At 33.0% G+C, this 18,812-nt stretch overlaps 1 protein-coding gene and 1 long non-coding RNA gene across 3 annotated transcripts in view; both read right to left on the reverse strand.

Annotated features, from left to right (window-relative positions):
• Positions 1 to 4,928: 4,928 nt before the first annotated feature.
• LOC118765440 lies at positions 4,929 to 6,657 on the reverse strand. Its single transcript, XR_005001309.1, has 2 exons — positions 6,574 to 6,657; positions 4,929 to 5,876 (listed from the first exon to the last, which is right to left on the reverse strand). It is a non-coding gene; the product is annotated as an uncharacterized LOC118765440 (long non-coding RNA).
• A 332-nt stretch (positions 6,658 to 6,989) lies between these two features.
• Positions 6,990 to 18,812, reverse strand: part of LOC115217449 (transmembrane protein adipocyte-associated 1 homolog) — a 36,612-nt gene continuing 24,789 nt past the window's right edge. For both annotated transcript variants that reach the window (XM_029787152.2, XM_029787153.2), the window contains 8 exons: positions 18,384 to 18,473; positions 16,659 to 16,731; positions 15,932 to 16,011; positions 13,276 to 13,404; positions 12,095 to 12,155; positions 11,341 to 11,443; positions 8,878 to 8,958; positions 6,990 to 7,938 (listed from right to left, as the gene is read on the reverse strand). In XM_029787152.2, the coding sequence (XP_029643012.1) occupies positions 7,683 to 7,938; positions 8,878 to 8,958; positions 11,341 to 11,443; positions 12,095 to 12,155; positions 13,276 to 13,404; positions 15,932 to 16,011; positions 16,659 to 16,731; positions 18,384 to 18,473 (873 nt within the window). In that variant the 3' untranslated portion in view covers positions 6,990 to 7,682. The remainder of the gene's footprint in view (positions 7,939 to 8,877; positions 8,959 to 11,340; positions 11,444 to 12,094; positions 12,156 to 13,275; positions 13,405 to 15,931; positions 16,012 to 16,658; positions 16,732 to 18,383; positions 18,474 to 18,812) is intronic.

Here is an 18,812-nt window from a genome sequence, read left to right on the forward strand (position 1 = left end):
CTTAACAATAGGATATATTGTAAATCTATACACACTTGGTGTTGTTGTTGTTGTTGTTGCGATACGTGTACTCTTTATCCCATTTGAGTTGTTGTTTTGAGGTGTTCCACTAATTGGATGGTAGGTTTTTTTGAGGTATAGATTAAAGCAGTGATTTATTTCTGGTATTTTTATATCATCGAAGATTTTATGGCAGGAGATAAGTTTCAGCGAGGGCTACCCTTTGATTTGAGTCACGTCAATGATCTATCAGCTGTTAAGGTACAGCGTTCGGTAAATTCCGTATAAATTTCTTATTTGTTTTTTTGTTTTTTTTCATGTGGAAACGTACATTTAATTTGATGTCAGCATAAAGTGAAAGAGAGAGAAAATGACAGGGACGTGTGTATATGTTGATGGTGAGGTGCAAGATAGAAAGTGTGTTTGAGAGAGAGAGAAGGTGTGTGTGAGGGAGAGAGAGAGTGACAGCGCACATTTTAAAATTTATTTTTCCTCGCATCTTGTTTTAGTGAGTGATTAACTGAGAGAAAGAGAGAGAGAGAGAGAGTGTGTGTGTGTGTGTGTGTGTGTGTGTGTGTGATAGCGTAACACCCCTCTTTCTCTCTCAGTCAAACACACACTAAAAACAGATACGAGAAAAAGTAAATAAATTATTCTTATGCTCTCTCTCTCTCTCACACACACATACACACACTTTCTCTCCCTCTCTTTCCGACAACACACACCTCCCTCTCTTAGTCAATCACTTACACATTCAATCAAAAAAGATGCGAGGAAAAATAAATTTTTAAAATGTACGCTGTTACTCTTTCCCTCACACTGCATATATTTTTTAAAATTTATTTCTCCTTTCATCTCTTTTGAGTTTGTGAGTGTTTAACTGAGAGAGAGATAGCGTAAATTTTATTTTACTTTTTCTCACATCTTTTTTTTAGTGCGTTTGACAGAAAAAGAGAAGAGGTTACGCTATCACTCTCTCTTTCTCTCTCTCAGTGAATCACTCACCCAAAAAATGCAACGAAAATAAAATTTTAAAATGTATGCTGTCACTCTCTCTTTCAAGCTACCGCCTGGTAGTATGAAATCGATTTCAGATTACTGGGGGTGGGGTGAGTAATCTGAAACCAATTTCAAATTACCCCCGTGTTGTTCACATTACCTACTCAATGATTTTACTAAAATAATAAATCATAAGACTTACAACTCCTGATATTTTTATAACATTAAATATGGATAACATTCAAGATTGTAAACTTTAAATATGAAAATAAGAGAAAAAATACTAGATTTCTTAAAACACTTTTATGATGTGCTGAAAAAAAAACATGTCGAATATCAAAGATTCTGTTGTAGGGAATATGGCTGAATAGCTCTGTGGTCAGTGACTAGACCTTTGAAGGTCTAAAGCCGAAAGACCGAGAATAGTGAAATATTAGCCTATTTATAGGGTTTAGATGGCTCGTGGCTGGTTGGCCTACTCACTGGCGCGAAATAAGTCGAAAGACAAACTGCGCCGAATGCCAACCAATCAGAGCACTGGACACAACAGGGTCAAACTAGCCAAAGATGGTTGTAATCTCAAACGAGATCATTCTTAATGTGTCTCTCAAACAGTGAAGATATCAGATATGCTACACTGTGTTTGCAATTTATTTTAAATAAAAGCATATTTCAAAGGTTGAGCCTCAGGCCATTTGGAAAAGTAATCCATTGCAACAATAACCATCATTTGTTTTTGGCAAATCTGTGATGTCGACACCACTTTGGGCCATCATTTCATTTGGCACAGTACAGGATGAAGCTCTCCAACATTAATTTTGTGGGTTCACTTTTTGACACCGATCACAAGACAAAACGAACTATTTCGTGTCTTTGCCCATATTTTTCCAATAAAACCTCTCTAAAATTTTAGCCCGTGTTCTGTCAACACCAAGTTGACTTTCCAAGCAGTTCATCCGGATCGCGAAGACTAAGACTTCTTAGTATTCATTTTCAAAAGTTCTTACTCTCTCTGCTCTGTGACGAGTAGAGTTAACCACTCTGCACAACATAATGCTTAGAGAGCCTACATAGGTTTCCCTTTTTGTCTGGATATGCTTCTTTCAAATTTCTTCAGCTTTAAGTAAAACTCCCAACTAAATGAAAGTTCCGACTTTCTCTTTGATTTACATTACTTTCTCTTTCATTTACAAATGTACATTACACATACACACTCATAACAAACATCAGCACATTACCTCCCTATTTGCTATCACAGTAACGAACATTTGGGGAAGAATTTTCGGTGGGAGGGTAATCTGAAATCATAGGGTGTAACTTGAAATCGCTTTCAAATTACCTTCGGCAGTAATCTTAAAACGATTTCAAGTTACCGGGAGGTAATCTGAAATCGCTATACTGGTTTCTTGACTTCTGCCGCCACTCTTCTATTAGTTGCCATGCTTTTTGTGGTGTTATGGGCTGTGATGAGCTATGTGGTGTTTGTGGAGAGGATTGCAGATGAGGTAGACGGAAGTGAAGACTGCAGGGGCCTGTGGAACAGCCACGGGGCATGTGTGGGCAGTTCAAACAGAGACGGCAGCGTGCAAGGACGTGTTTATTTCTTGACAGTGATCGCTCATCCCGCCTAGGTCAACAGGTAAGGTCTCTGTATTTCTTTCTCCCGTTTGCTTCTTTTTCTGTTGCCTTCTTCCTCCATCACACTACACTTTTATTGATTTTTGGCTTGCAATACTGAGATTTTTTTGGTTCTGTATGAATTCATCTTGTCAAGCTTGCAGATATACCTACTAAATTCATTTTCCCACCTCGTTGTATGTGTAGGATCTGGTATAAATGAATTTAAAAAGTTTGACACGTCTGGTTTACACAATATGGAATTTCATGTTACAAAGTCTTCAGAAACGTTATCTTTATGTAACACGGAGTTTACTGAATTTTGTTGATGTTTTTAAGTTTTTGTGATTTTTGAGGGGGGGGGGTAGTCTCTAAAACTCTGGAAAATATATTGAAGAGTTACCTCCCTTGCTGGCAACTTTTTATTTATTATTACAACAAATACTGTTAAGAATGAGTTGATCACTCAGCTCGCTTCTGCTGTAATCATCTTTTTATAGTAACATCACACATCTAGCATATATTTTATATCATGCAATGTCGTACTTCGCTGTCCGAAAACAACATGCACTGTCATTCATTTCGAAGAAACCCTTGTTGTCAACAGCAGTGTGGAATCCAGTGAAAGTCAATAAATGTTAGTTCTTATCAAAGAATACTAGTTGTCGCACTCGGAAAAGAACACTAGTGATTCCAGGTCCAGGAGCAAATTCAAATTGCATATCATCTAAATTAGTTCCCTCCCTATTTTAAAATAAATCAACAACTCAGCCAATGTAATCAATATCTTTACCAACATACTGCTGACCTTCTGAAAGAGAGTGTGTGCGTGTGTGTATAATCATCATCATCGTTTAACATGTCTTCCATGCATGCATGGGTAAGACAGTTGACAGGAGCCAGCCAGATAGAAGACTATCCGAGGCTACTGTGTCTGTTTTTACAGCTGAATACCCTTCCTAACAGCAACTGGAGAAGTTTGAGTATTTCAGGGCTGTATTTGCGAGTGATGGGAGACAGGAAGTTGAAATGGATGCTAGAATTGTAGGTGCTGGCACAGTAATGCACCAGCTTCAATATTTGATCCTCAGAAGAAAAAAGGTTGGTAAAAAAGTCAAACGTGCTATCTTCAATTCAGTTCCATGCCTATTGTTACCTATATTCATGAACATTAGGACTAAAATGACTAAAAGAGTAAGTTTGTGAATACCAGCAGCCAAAAGGGTTCTCTAAAGGATATATACTCGGAGATCAGGGAGTTTCTCTCTAGGTCAAACTGCTACTTCTCTATATTTGAGAAGTCACAGCTCCAGTACTACAGATGTGATGAGAATATCACAGGAATGATCACAAAATGGATTCAAGCCAAGCCAACTGGCAGGAGACCTAGGGATAGACTAAAAACAAAAGGGTTGAATAATACCAGTCTCATTTGGTCACACTTTGGAATCCAGTCGGAAAGTCTAATGCTGGTTACTTCTGATAGGTACCTATGGAGGAGATGCCTGAGGATTCTACCCCAACGACCTGCCCAGAAATAGTGGGCAGTGAAAATAGATGAAATCAATGATCAAAAGAAAATTTCTGATATATGTACAAAGCCACAATTATTGGGTGCGTGGGTATTGTTGATTAAAATGACTGCTACCTATTTTCTAAACCCCAAAAAGATGACAAAGGGGACCTTAACAGGATTTGAACACAGAACATAAGTTTCTTTCAGCACTTCACTGATCACCCTAAACACATATTTCATGAATCCTAAAGATAATTTGTATAAACGAAATGCTGAAAATTGGTAAATATGAAGAAGACCTGGAGTAAATCTGGAAGGATTAATTTTAATACTAAAAAGTGTTTTTTTCAATTTTAAAACAGTAGCATTCAGCCCACATCAGCCTCTACTACCTTTATAAATTGTTACATCTTATGCTGATGCAACTTTTAACTGCTAAACTCAAATCCTACTTATTGAAAGCATTAGGAAAATCATAAATGAAAATGTTTAACTCATATTGGATTACATTGTATGAAAGGGGTAAAATAGCGACCTGTCCCATTACTGATTACAACCCAAGTACCTCTGGCTATATCCAAGATATAACCAAAGCACTGCAGACACAGGGTGCTAAATCAAATGACTCACCTGGGAAGGGGAAAAAACACATCTTGCCAGGAGCTTACTCACTGATTAATTGCACACAGACAGACATTATAAATTTCTTCAAATATTTACTTACACCAGTTTTTTTTTATTTATTTATATATTCATTTATTTATTTCACTTCTAATTGATAAAGAACAATACATTATTGGAATTATTAAAACAGATATTTGTAATCTGGGTTTTATTGCCATTGCTTCACAATATTTTCATAGAGTAAATTTTTTATCTTCTAATGTCGTTTGAAATGAAATCAGCTAAATCAAATTTAGTAATTACAATTGATTTTGTTTAATAAATTAAAGAAATGAATGAAATAAATACAAAAGCACCAACATGTACACCCACATCAAGTCAGTTGCACAGATACACAAAATGATCATATCTGTCACACAAAAAGCCCTTGAGGTCAGTGAAGGAGAATACAAATGGTTGCTCAAAAAGCTGAAAATAGCAGGTAATCTCATTCAAATTACATTTTACTATCTTTAAAAATGGACATATTGTATAATGTACCCTAAATATATGATCCAGAAAATAAAAAAATGGGAAGGTGATGGCTGAACTTCTGTTAATTAGAACAGCCAAAACAATAAATGCATCATGCAGTAACACATACACAGATATATGTGCACGTACAGTCTAAGAACTCTAAATTAGAATCCAAGATGGATATCTCAAAATCGTAAATTATGAAATATATTTGGGGGTGAAATAGAGAATGTATCGTTCTTTTGTTCTTACTCTTTTATTTATATTTTTTTTTTTTGTATCATGCATTTAATTAAAAATAGAGAACATAGTTATGTATTTTTCTTAGTTTTTCAGTCAGAATAGTTTGTTGTTTTGTTTTTCTTTTAACATTTTTAGTGAAATATAGTAACATTTTATTTTTTGATAGGTTTCAGATTGTTTATGTATGCATGCTTCCATGAATCCACAAACATGGCTCATTTGATTGCATAAATAAATATCAGTGACTCAAGACATTTATACACTTACAATAAAGACATATATATCATCACTTTATATCTGTTATACAATCTAGAGCCAGTTAAAGAATAAGTGTTTCTAAACAATTTTATTGTCGTCTGCACTATATATATATATATATGTACACACACATACATACAGACAGACAGACACCATATATTTGTTTGGATATACATATGAGTAATAAATTTTTACTTGGTACATATAGAAGACTTAGTTATTCAATGGCTACAATTGTTTCCTGCTGGGTGCAACTCATCAGGTAACAAATGAATGAACTTTGTCAACATCCTGAAGGATAGGACACAGTTAATGTAACTAATAAATAAAATGAAAATAATGATATATATGTACAACATCTCTGTCTTTTCAGAAGAATTCAACTATGGATAAAGCTTTCCCATCCTTACAACATATATATTCACACACATACATACCACACACACACACATATATATATATATATATATATATATATATATATATATATATAATAGATATATATATACATATACATAAATAAATATAAGTATATATATACATATACATAAATAAATATAAGTATATATATATATATAATATAAACATAAGTATATATGTATATAAACATATATATTCACACACAACATACATACATATATATATATATATATATACATACACAAACATACATACATATATATATATATATACATACACAAACATTACATACATTATATATATATATATATATATATATACATACACAAACATACATACATATATATAATATATATATATACATACACAAACATACATACATATATATATATATACATACACAAACATACATACATACATATATATATATATACATACACAAACATACATACATACATATATATATATATATAATATATATATATATATACATACACAAACATACATATATATATTATATATATATATATATATAATACACAAACATACATATATATAAATAAATATAAGTATAAATATAATATAAACATAAGTATATATGTATATAAACAACATATATATTTACACACAACATACACACACACATATATATATACACACATATACAACAAATATATATATAATATATATATATATATTATATATATATATATATATATGCATACATACACATAGCTAGATAATTATAGGGACATACATATACAATACATTCATACATACAAAATGGCGGATCATCTGCTTTGTAAAGTTATACTTTTATTGTATCTGTAGTTTATAGAAAAAGAAAAGTTACAGTTTAGATACTCAGAACAAAGATTGATTCTGTAATTTTGATGGAGAACACAATGTTTGTTTGTTTATGTGTAAGATAGATAAATAATGTATTGTTTATGTTAACTTTTTCTTACTTCGTCTTACACCATGAATCTTTGTTCATTGAAATAACTAATTAGTTCAAAGTTGAACTCAGTAACTCAGAGGAAAGATTCAAGTCTGAAGATATTTCTATTTTCTTCTGAATCTATTTTCGCTGTTTGTTTCCTGTTATTGTTGATGTTTTTTTTATGAGTGTGGGAGGGGAATATGTTCGCCTTATTTTTTTTTTGTTCTTTGTGTTTCTCTTGTTTTACAATTTTTTCATATCTTAATTTCATTGATTATTTTCTTTCTATGCTTAGGTTATGCCCACCTATTTTTAAAGATGTATTTATTTGTATGTATAAATGTGTGTGTGTGTGTGTGTGTGTGTTGTAATTAAAACTTTTTGGAAAGTAGTAATTGCTATGTGACATATTACAGAGGAATGAGTGGGGGCTGATGAATGGATGGAGGGAGAAAAAACATTCAACAGAGTCTTCAGAAATCATCCTTTAGTCCAGTTACAGCTGCTACAATAAAACAATGTCTTTTGCCACATTGCTAGACAGTCTCACGAATAACTTTGGTAATAGTCACTGTTGATCTGAAGGACTGGGTTGCCGATGTGGACACTGGTTGAGTTAATGGACGGATTCATACTGATTTGCTTGTCGAAATGAGTGCTGTCATAACTTCCACTGGCACTACCTGTGTCATCGGCATACACCTTCACCTGCGACCCATGGTAAGGCAAGTTGACGGTGTCGTCTTCTCCAGTTTCATCAAGCTGAGGTCTGTAGGAGAAGGGTATGCTGGGACTGGTAGTCCTGAAAGACACAGAAAAGTCATATTTTTTTTCTAATAAATTCTCACAAGATCAAACATTTCAATATCAAAAAAACCTCAAAATTTGCCTTTTTCTCTCAACAATTTTACATCCATAATATAGTAAAAATAGAATCAGGAGTGTTTTAAAGACAAATATCTTTCCAGTTCAAGTTTTTGTATTTGGTTTGTTCAAAGAAAATACAGACACACTCAAGTTTAAAATAAGTATGATGGTACAGCATTTTAATAGTTTATAGGTCAAATTGATCCAAACAAAAAAAATAAAGAAGTCTATGCAGTTGCTTGACATGCATTAATTAGCAGTCAAATCTCTGTCGAATTTCACCTTATTTTCTTAAAAAGAGAAACCCTAGAAACATGTTTGAATAAAGATAAGATGATCTTGGCTGGAATACTTTTGATCATAGATTTACTTAATCCAAGTTGATCTGAGACTAATCAACAATAAGAAGAACAGCCTATTACACAAAATTTGATAATTATATCACCATGAGCCTGCGAACTAAGAACCTGTTTGTTTCAAAGAAGGGTATTGTTACTGTGTGACAATTCAGCTTCTTTTGAGCACTGAATGGTGCACCGAGTTTAGACACATAATAACTAAAATCTATGTTATAAAACACATTGATACTAACATACAATGTGAGAAGAACTATGATGATGATCAAACTATTATTAAACTATCTTTTTTGAAGGCAGAATGGATCTAAAGTCACATTATCTAATATGTCCTTCCTGTTTAAGACATCAGTGTATGATTTAAGAAGATTTGACTGCTAATTCTTGCAGGTTGGGCAAACATGTAGAGCCTCCCTCATTGGCGCAATAGATATAGATTTATTTAATTGAAAAACTGATCAATGAATTTCAGTTATAGAACAGTAGAGGAAGTATGAAAAAAAGAAATCGATACTTACTCAAAAAGTTCTTTAAGAAATGTTCCATAGACGAGTGGATCAAAAAATGAGAAATACAAATATGTGGTGATATCAACAATACTGAAATAGAAATAAGTAGATGAAAATATGAAAAATACTAAAATATAAATATGTGGTAATATCAACAAAACTAAAATACATAGAAGGATAGAGACAGGTATCTTACTATACAGGAGATACTTGGCTACCTCAGCAGAAAGAGGAAGGAGAGGTAGAGTTAGAGAGAAACAGATGATATGTTAGAGATGCATCAGGACATGCCCCCAAGGTACAGTGAGGGTAAATATAAGCGGTACAGAGGGGATAGAGGGGGATGTCTTATATACATATATATATAAATGTCAAACAATGACAATAAGTGCTCAACACTGCATTGGTGGATAAAATTTCTTTATTTGTGTACTAAGACTACTATTGGTTTCATGTTAAGAAAAATTTCTTAATATCTCAATAATTTTTCAAGCCAATCACATGGAGATAAATACCATTCCTCCATGTAATCAGCTTTAAAAATTATTAAGATATTTTTCTGAACATGAAACCAATGGTAGCCTCCCTTCTTTCCTGAGCGTCAATAATACTTTAATTGTTCCACGTCCTGCGTTGCTGTGTTTTTTTTCTTTTTTTCTTTTTTTCTGTGTTTTCTTGTTTGGATTAACTTTATATATATATATATTATATATATATATATATATTATATATATATATATATATATATATATATTAGGTTGAGTAAAAAGTAAGCAACGTTTCAAACCATGACGAAGTTGTACCAGATTTTTGCAGAGTTTTGAATCTTTTTTTAAACATTTTTTTGCAATTGTCTAATACAGATACAGACTTGCCCAAATACATCAATAAATTAATATTGATATTTTTTTCACCATTGTTACAATCATCTGAAATGGAACTGTCAAAGTGTGATATTCAAGCAATTTTGCTATTCGACTTCAAAACAGTATGTAAAGCAGCTGAAACTGCTTGTGATATCAATAAATTGTTTGGTGAAGAAATGATCAGTGAGTGGTCAGCTCGAAAATGGTTTAAACAATTTCGCAGTGGAGACCTGAGCTTTGAAGAGCATGAGTGTAGTTAGTGGATGCCCATCTGTCATCGATGACGGTCAATTGAAGACCATCATTGAGAAAATCTACATAAAATCACTCGAGAACTGGCAAAAGAACTTCAAGTTAGCCAGAAAACTGCCTGCAACCATTTGCATGTGATCAGAAAACCAAAAAAGCTTGACAAATGGATACCACGTAATTTGAATGAAAATCAGAAAATGCACAGATATGAAATTTGCTTGTTGCTTCTTTTCCATAACCAGATTGATCCATTTCTCTACTGTATTGTAAATTGTAATGAAAAGTGGATTCTGTACAATAATAAAAAACGTTCTTTGCAGTGCTTGGACCAAAATGAAGCACCAAAAACCTTCCCTAAGCCCAAGCACTTCAAAAAGAAGGTCATGGTGAATGTTTGGTGGTGTACTGCTGGATCCATCCACTATAACTTCCTAAAACCCAGAAAAACCATTACTGCAGAAACATATTGGCATGAAATTACCAAAATGAACTAAAAACTGCTACTCCTCCATCCCAGACTGGTCAGCAGAAGAGGGTCAATCATTCTTCATGACAATGCTTGACCATCACTAATGATGCCCCAGAAGTTGAGGGAACTTGGCTACAAAGTTCTTCCCCACCCAGCTTATTCCCCAGACCTTTCTCCTACTGACTACCACTTTTCAACCACCTTGATGGTTTCCTGCGTGGGGAGTTACAAAATCAAACCAATGCTGAAAGTGCATTCAAAGAGTCCATCAGCTCCAGAACTCCAGATTTTTATGTTACTGGAATAAACAAACTTGTAACTCATTGGCAAAAATGTGTTGATTGTAATGGTACTTACTTTGATGAATAAAATTTCCGCATTATTGAATTTCATGTTTCAAAACGTTGGTTACTTTTTACTCAGCCTGATATATGTGTGTGTGTGTGTGTGTAATTGCAACAATGGAAAACAAAAATATGAATGGCCCCAGAGAAACTTCAGTGAGTCGTTTGCTTATTTAGTCAGCAGTTTGGTTAGTTAGAGCATAGCTCTAGTTTCATGGCATTACCATAAAAGATTAAGCTATCCTTGTACAGAACACTGAGCTTCCATAGATAATATTTACAAAAAGTTATGGTGTTTTCACATTTAAAGTTGATTTATAACAACAATAAAAAAAAAGGAAATAGAAATGGAGGTCAAATTTCTCTCAAATCACACTCAACCATCATTTAATATAGTCCAAGATATTTTTTTTTTTAACAAGAGATGAGATGTTAACATCTATAGCTCTTTCATTGTTTGATCAGGACTAACTTGCAGCTAAATAACAACAACAAGAACAACAAAAGAGAAAGGAAATGTTGATATCCAGAAAATTCTTACCAAAGCCCACTGATATATTCATAATACAGCATGGCACTTCCTATGGCTTGCAGACAATTTAAAACTGAGAGCAGAGCACAGTAATAATAAAAACTTCTCTTGGCTGAAGAAAAACAAAAAGAAATATTTAACCTTTTAGCATTCAGATTACTCAGTCAGATCTAATGCTTATTTATTCACATTGTTTTGAATTAATCATACGTTATCTTGTCACTTTGAGACTTCAATGATATGAGTTTTACTTTTAGAATGATATTGTAGCACAGGCATAAGAGGCCTGATCTAGCCAATTTAACATAAAATGTAAAATATTTTAGTCAGTTTAAATGCTAAAGGGTTAAAAACCAACTCCATACACACATATTTGTGAGTGCAGGCATGGTCCAGTGACAAAGAAGTTGGCCTAGTAATCATGTGGTTCCAGATTTAATCCAACAATACAGTGCCTAAAGTTTCTTTTGAGTCTTCTAAATGGAATTTAGTAGACAGAAACAATGCAAATGCTGCCAAGTATATACCATTCATTTATTTAGTTTTATATCCTGTTTGCCATGAGGACATGGGTTTAATGAAACTTGTTGAGGCAGACACTGATTGGTCTGGGGCTTCGGTAGAAGACATACATCCAAGGTACCATACAGTGGAACCAAACTATCAGTGTACCAACAGCATTGCCCAACCCCACCCCACCCAACATGCATATATTCATTAAAAATTAAGTCATAAAAAACAATAAGGAAATAGTGAAACTTACTTGGTAAAAAGAGTTTGTAACGAATGTTTGTATGTGGCAAGACAGTAATAACTGTGTACACCTGATGAAAGAAAATATTTTTTAAATAATTACATATAAATTAAAAACCAGACCAAACAAAAGAGAGATATGGACAGACAAGCTGCAGGTGGACAGAGACAGATATAAAGACAGATGGAGAGACTAGAAAGGTGATAAACATCCAGATAAATATAAACATCATACTTGTCATGTTTGATGATAACAGTATGTTTGGTGAAATCAGCTACGAATAAATTTCCCATTGCTATTTTTACTACTTGTCTAAGTATCATCTGGTATAGTTAAGGGCCAATCAAAGCCTTATGAATAAATTTAGTAGAGGGAAACTGAAAAAATCTGATTGTTTGTGTATTTGTTTACCTTTACATTCTACAAATCTTACAAGCTATAACCAGTGTTTTGTTAATGAATTGTCTATTTGCTTTATGCCTTATAAACTTATAAGAGATCCTTTATGTGAAAAACAGGTAAGGTAGGTGAAGGGAAGGATATCTGTCAATAATATATTATCAAGACAGCTAGCTTATTACCCTTTTTTTAAAAAATATTTTAGCTCTGTTTTAAGTATTAATCAAATGTATCTCTAATATTCCATGTTAACCTTTTCTTTCATTTACCTACATTGTACGCTTTCTAGTGCATTGATTCCTAAGTATTTCTAAGTGTTTGTTATAATTCTTTTGTCTCTGCTTCTGTATCAAGCAGAATATTCATGTTCATAACTTTTTGCTCTCTTCAAGGTTGTCTTATATTGTGATTCGAAGTTCATCAATTCTTTTTACATATCCATATACTATCTACAGCAATGAACTACTTGATGTTATCCATATACAAAAGATGGTTCTACCATAGCATTTGTAATTAGAAATTAACAATATTAAGATAATTTTTCAGACCGTTATCCATATCTTGATAAAGGATACATACTTCAACATTTACACCTACACTGTATTTTGATCAGTTCGGACTTTGATCATCAAGATTCTTGTGCCTGGATGTGTCTGTGGTGTTATATAGTGTAGACATAAGCACTAACAAACACATGGACGTAAAAGTCTGAAAAACTATTATCTTAACAATAACAACATATCTCAGACATTTAGAAAAATAATAACCAAGTCAATTTTAAGAAGACTTACCAAGAAGAAGAACATTGAACTTGTAAACCAGAACTCCATCCCACCATGGCCAAACAAATCATAATCTCGTTGTGTTATGTTGTTATGTTTGAATATTGTATCTTTGGGAGGATAAAACTCCAGTACACCCTGTAATAAATTGAAAAATTAAATTAACATTAAAACAAGAAATGGTTGAAGTCAATATTCAGGACCAATTGCATAGGACTGACTTTTTGATACATGTTTATAGATGAACATTTATTTTACTGAAAATTCTGAAACCTGCAGAATGTGCTGAAGAATGGAAAAATATAACTGACATGAAAATCTTAAGGAAATAGAAAAATCATTATTTTATAAGAAAAATTAGAAATTCTCCTGCCTAGATAAAACTGCTAAAAATCTATCTAAACATCACAAAAGGTAGATTTTTAAAAATCCTTTGAATGTTTTTCACAAAACTATACTTTATTCTATGATATCTTTTATATTTATATTTCTTGAAACATTGATTAAATTGATTTGTGTGTGTGAACGTGTGTGAGCATGTGTGGTTGTGTAGTAAGAAGTTTGCTTCCCAACCACATAGTTATAGGTTCAACCCCATTGCATAGCCCTGGCCCAATCAAAGTCTAGTGAGTGGATTTAGTAGACAGAGGCAGAAAGAAGCCTGTTGTGTGTGTGTATCTGTGTTTGTCCCCCACCACTGCTTGACAACCATTGTTGGTGTGTTTATGTTCCTGACAAAAGAAACTGATGGAATAAGTACCAGGCTTAAAAACTTTTTTTTTAAATGTACTAGGGTTAATTCACTCGATTAAAATTCTTCAAGGCAGTGCCCCAGCATGGCCACAGTCTAATGACTAAAACAAGTAAAAGATAACAGACAAAAGATATATATAAATGCAGCCATATATATATATATATATATATATGGTTAAGAAGTCCGTTCCTGAACCACATGGTCTAGGCTTCACACCCACTGTGTGGCACCTAGGGCAAGTGTCTTCAAACATAACACTGGGCCAATCAAAGCATTGTGAGTGGATTTGGTAGACATGAACTGAAAGAAGCCCATCATACATATGTATATGTGTGTGTGTGTGGATTACTGAATTGACTTCAAATGATAGTTCTAAATGTATGTTACTATCATGCAAGCAGTATCCTTCGTTTCCAGTCTTGCATGAAAATATGTCTGGCCATGAGGAATATTACTTGCTTGAAAACAAATGGGAGTTGGTAACAGGAAAGGCATCTGGCTGAAGAAAAATATGCCTCAGTAAAATTCTGTCTGACCCATGCAAGCAAGTAAATGTGAATGTATGATGATTTTATATACCCTTATTCCTCTTTGTTATCCAAATACACACTATTGGCCTCTCTGAGTTATTTCTCTTAGTTCATTTAATCAAATTACCAAGACTCATATGTTCTACATTTTTTTTTTCTGTTATGTAATTTAAGGGACAACTGCTATGCTGATGATATCTTTTAAGGCAGAAATGCTACAAGGAAGCAAAAATGGTAAGTTAGATGGCAATATAAATAGATACTTAACAGGAATTAAAGAACAAATAGTTGTAATGTTAGGTGATTACACAAGCATGTCATGTCACACACCTAATAGATCAGAGTCATTCAAGTCCATTGGTTAAGCAGGCTAATTATGGAGCTAGATGACCATAGTTCAAATGAAGACTCAATACACATGTCAAATAAAAATATTTATCTGTAACAAGAGGCTCTACGGAAAGCTCATCCACTCCGCAGCTCCAGTGAATAGATGATGACTGGGTGTATTGTGAGTGCACGTTTACAAATTTTGAATACACTGGGTTACTAAATATGATGAGTGAATGCATGTGCAAGGTTAATTTTGGTAATGATGTAGCAATTTAGGGAAATGGTTGATGCAAGTTCCAGTGAGGGTGTGTGTGTAAAAAGTAATAATGAACCATAAATAATTAATTAAAAGAAAGATAATAAAAAGATTCTAAGGAATCAAAATCTGAATTTAACCCCTTGGCACTCAAATTACTGTCAAATACAATACATATTTATTCACATTGTTTTGAATTAATCATGCATTATTTTGCAGTTTTGAGATTTCAATGATGTACCCATTTATTTTTAGAATGTCATTGTAGGGTAAGCATGAGAAGCCAGATCTAGCTGATTTAAACAAAAAAACAGGTAGAATATTTGGGCTGAATATGGCCAATTTAAATGCTAATTGTTCTAACCATTACTGTCAGTAAATCATCAAAAACAGCTGACAGCTAGTAGCTTAGATTATTCTGGCAAATATAATGCTTATTTATTCATATTGCTTTCAATTCATCATAGCTTTGAGATTTCAACGATGTGAATGTTTACTGTTAGAATGACATTATAGAGCAAGTCTGAAAGGCTGGATCTGGCCAGTTTGAACATAAAACTGAGTATCTGAGTCAGATATGGTAGGTTTGAATGCTAAAGGGTTAAGGAAAGATAAAAATTAAAGTAGACACAGAGATAGTATATTGACTAAGAAAATTATAAAAAGATTTCTGTATTTCTTCTTATTCTAAAAACTATATTAAGAAAGAATGCAAAGAAAATGATTTGAGATCCATTCTGATTTGATGAATCCATGCAAATGTGAATGCTTTCAATAAATAACTTTACTTACCTGTGTCGTTGAATAGCATAATGCAATGGCAGAGGTAACAAGTAAGACTCTTTGGATGCTTGTTCGACTATCAAGGTGACCTAAAAGTTGTCAAAAGAAATTTTTATATATATATATATATACACACACAAGCACAGGCATGACTGTATAGTTAAGAAGTTCACCTCCCTAACATGCATTTTCAGGTTCAATCCCACTACACAGTATCTTGGATGAGCATCTTCTACTACTATTGCCCCAGGCTAATCACAGCTTTGTGAGTGGATTAAATAGAAAAAACAGAAATAAGACTACTGTGTGTATGTGTGTGATCATCATTTAACACCAGTTCTCCATGTTAACACAAGAGAGCTGCATCATGCTCTACACCAGCTGTGGCATAGTTTCTGTGGTTGGATGCCCTTCCTAACACCAACATGTACTTCACAATTTAGTTGTATCTGGTAGAATGGTATATAATGTATCTGACAGAAATAATAAGACAACAAAGAACACTCCACCTGAGAAACAGTGTTGCAATTTTGTACCCTTTTGGTTAAAATGTCATGGAAAGAAGAATAAGACTAAAGTAACAAAGCATGATGATATCATCAGCAAAGTGTAAAAGTGCTTCAAGAATTACATCGATTCATAAAGAATCTGTAACTTAGGAAGAATTTCTTGTTGGCTATTTAAAAGACAAGACAGACTTTTATATGGATGTAGATCAAGGTAGGAGGTAACTTACCAAAAGCAAATCCAAAAATGACCAATGACAACTCAGTCGTAAGGAGGAAAAATCTTAAAATAAGCCATAAAATCTGAAAATGAAACAAAAAAATATTTTAGTTTTTCCTGGGTTTACAAAAAGAAAAAAATTTATAGAAAGGTAGATTCAAAAATTAAGTACAATTTTTGGATTTTACAATACATAATGCAAGAGCAGTTTTCTGTTTTACTTTTTTTTTTTTGCTTGATTTTTGATTCTACAAACTATGTTTAGAAATAAAATATTAACAACTTCAGCAAAAAGCCTTGCAGTCTCATTCTAAATTAAAATTTCAAAAATTAAGTTTATATTAATAAGTCACAAGAACAAAAATATTCATTTTATCAGCAAATAAAATTTTTCATAAGAATTAAAGAAAATAATGAGAAATTAATCCTTATCATTACAAAATGCATTTGATGGTGAGGCTCTAGCTTAGGTGTTCAGTTTTCTTTCAGATGACCACCCTTTGCAGTGGGTTCTCTTTACTCCACCATCACACAACATAATTAACAAGCTAATGAGGAAACCCTTATGCCTGTCAAGAAATGCCAGCTAAATCTCCCTCAAATAATACCCTACCATCTTAAAAAAGGGTACATCAGATTATAGGATTATGGATATGTGAAAAAGTCAGGATGGTTCTGGCTGGAATGGCTTTAGTCACAGCTCTGCAATTACAACAACAATTAAGTGTTACTAAAGTTACCCAAATATTTCATACATTTAAGGCGGTGAGCTGGCAGAACCTTTAGCATTTCGGGCAAAATGCTTAACAGCATTTCGTCCATCTTTAAGCTAGAGCATACGTTCAAATCACACTGAGGTTGACTTTGTCTTTCATCCTTTTGGAGCCAATAAAATAAGTACCAGCTGAGTAGTAGGGTTGTTGAAATTGACTTATCCCCTCCCTCAAACTTGCTGGCCTTGTGCCAAAATATGAAACCAAGATTTCATACATTTCAAAATTTGGATTATAAAGTGGAAAATATTTTCTACTTCTAAAGTAACAGATGTATATCAATATAAGTTGAATCACTGCTTTAAATAAATTAAGATCTTAATTTAAAGATTTATATTTTATACTTTACTTAATTAAACTCATGTTCTATTTATAAAGTGCATTGCATTTTTAATTAATTCTTTTGTTTCTATCCTTTATTACTATCAGTGTGTTCAAGCTCCACCTATGTTGGCTTTTGTTTATACCTCCAAGGTAAAAAAAAATGTAAGAGCCAGTGATATACTTGATTGAATTCAATTTACTTGATAAATCTTTCTCCAATAAACTAAGAAAACAATCATTATTAGTTTCAAATTTTGGTACAAGGCCAGCAAATTCAGGGGAGGGAACAAGTCAATTACATCAACCCCAGTGCTTAACTGGTACTTATTTTATCAATCCCAAGAGGATGAAAGGTAAAGTCGACCTCAGCAGAATTTGAACTCAGAACATAAAGACAAACAAAACGCTGCTAAGCATTTTGCCCAACATTATTTATGATTCTGCCAGCTCAATGCCTTAAAGAAAACAATCTTTGTTATTGTTAAATTCCACCATGGGAATCATTACCTTTCATTATTGCACAGTCAGAAGAATAAGCTGGTAATCCAGAGCTTATCTACTCAGTTATTTTGTCTTTACAAGAATATAAATAAATAGATGAGAAAAATGAAGAGGAAAAGCAAAAGTAATCTCCTTACCTTGTCAGCATCATCACCAGCTTCCAAGGATGCATTGACAGTCATGGCTACGACACAGCGTAAAATACTTATACCAACAACCAATACCACCTATACAATTAGAAAAATCAAGTTAATATAATAAAAAAATTTGTGCTGAAAGTAAGAATTTACAGAACTGCTATATTCTTATTCTAAAACTTAGATAGAGAAGAGGGAAGACAACACTAATGACCTTTTGCTGAGCCCCTAATATTGGTGAGAGAAAGTATTCCTAAAACTGGAGACCTGGCCCAAATACTTGCAACATAACAAACTCTACTAAAGCCACCCAAGGACCCCACACAGATTCTCTCAACCAAACTTTGCTAACAAAGTCTTAGTCAACTTGAGGTTACTAAGAAGAATCTTACCCAGGATGTTATGCAATGGAATCAATGCCCAAAAACC

The sequence above is a fragment of the Octopus sinensis genome, linkage group LG11 (genome assembly GCF_006345805.1).
Source record: "Octopus sinensis linkage group LG11, ASM634580v1, whole genome shotgun sequence".
NCBI lineage: Eukaryota > Metazoa > Mollusca > Cephalopoda > Octopoda > Octopodidae > Octopus > Octopus sinensis.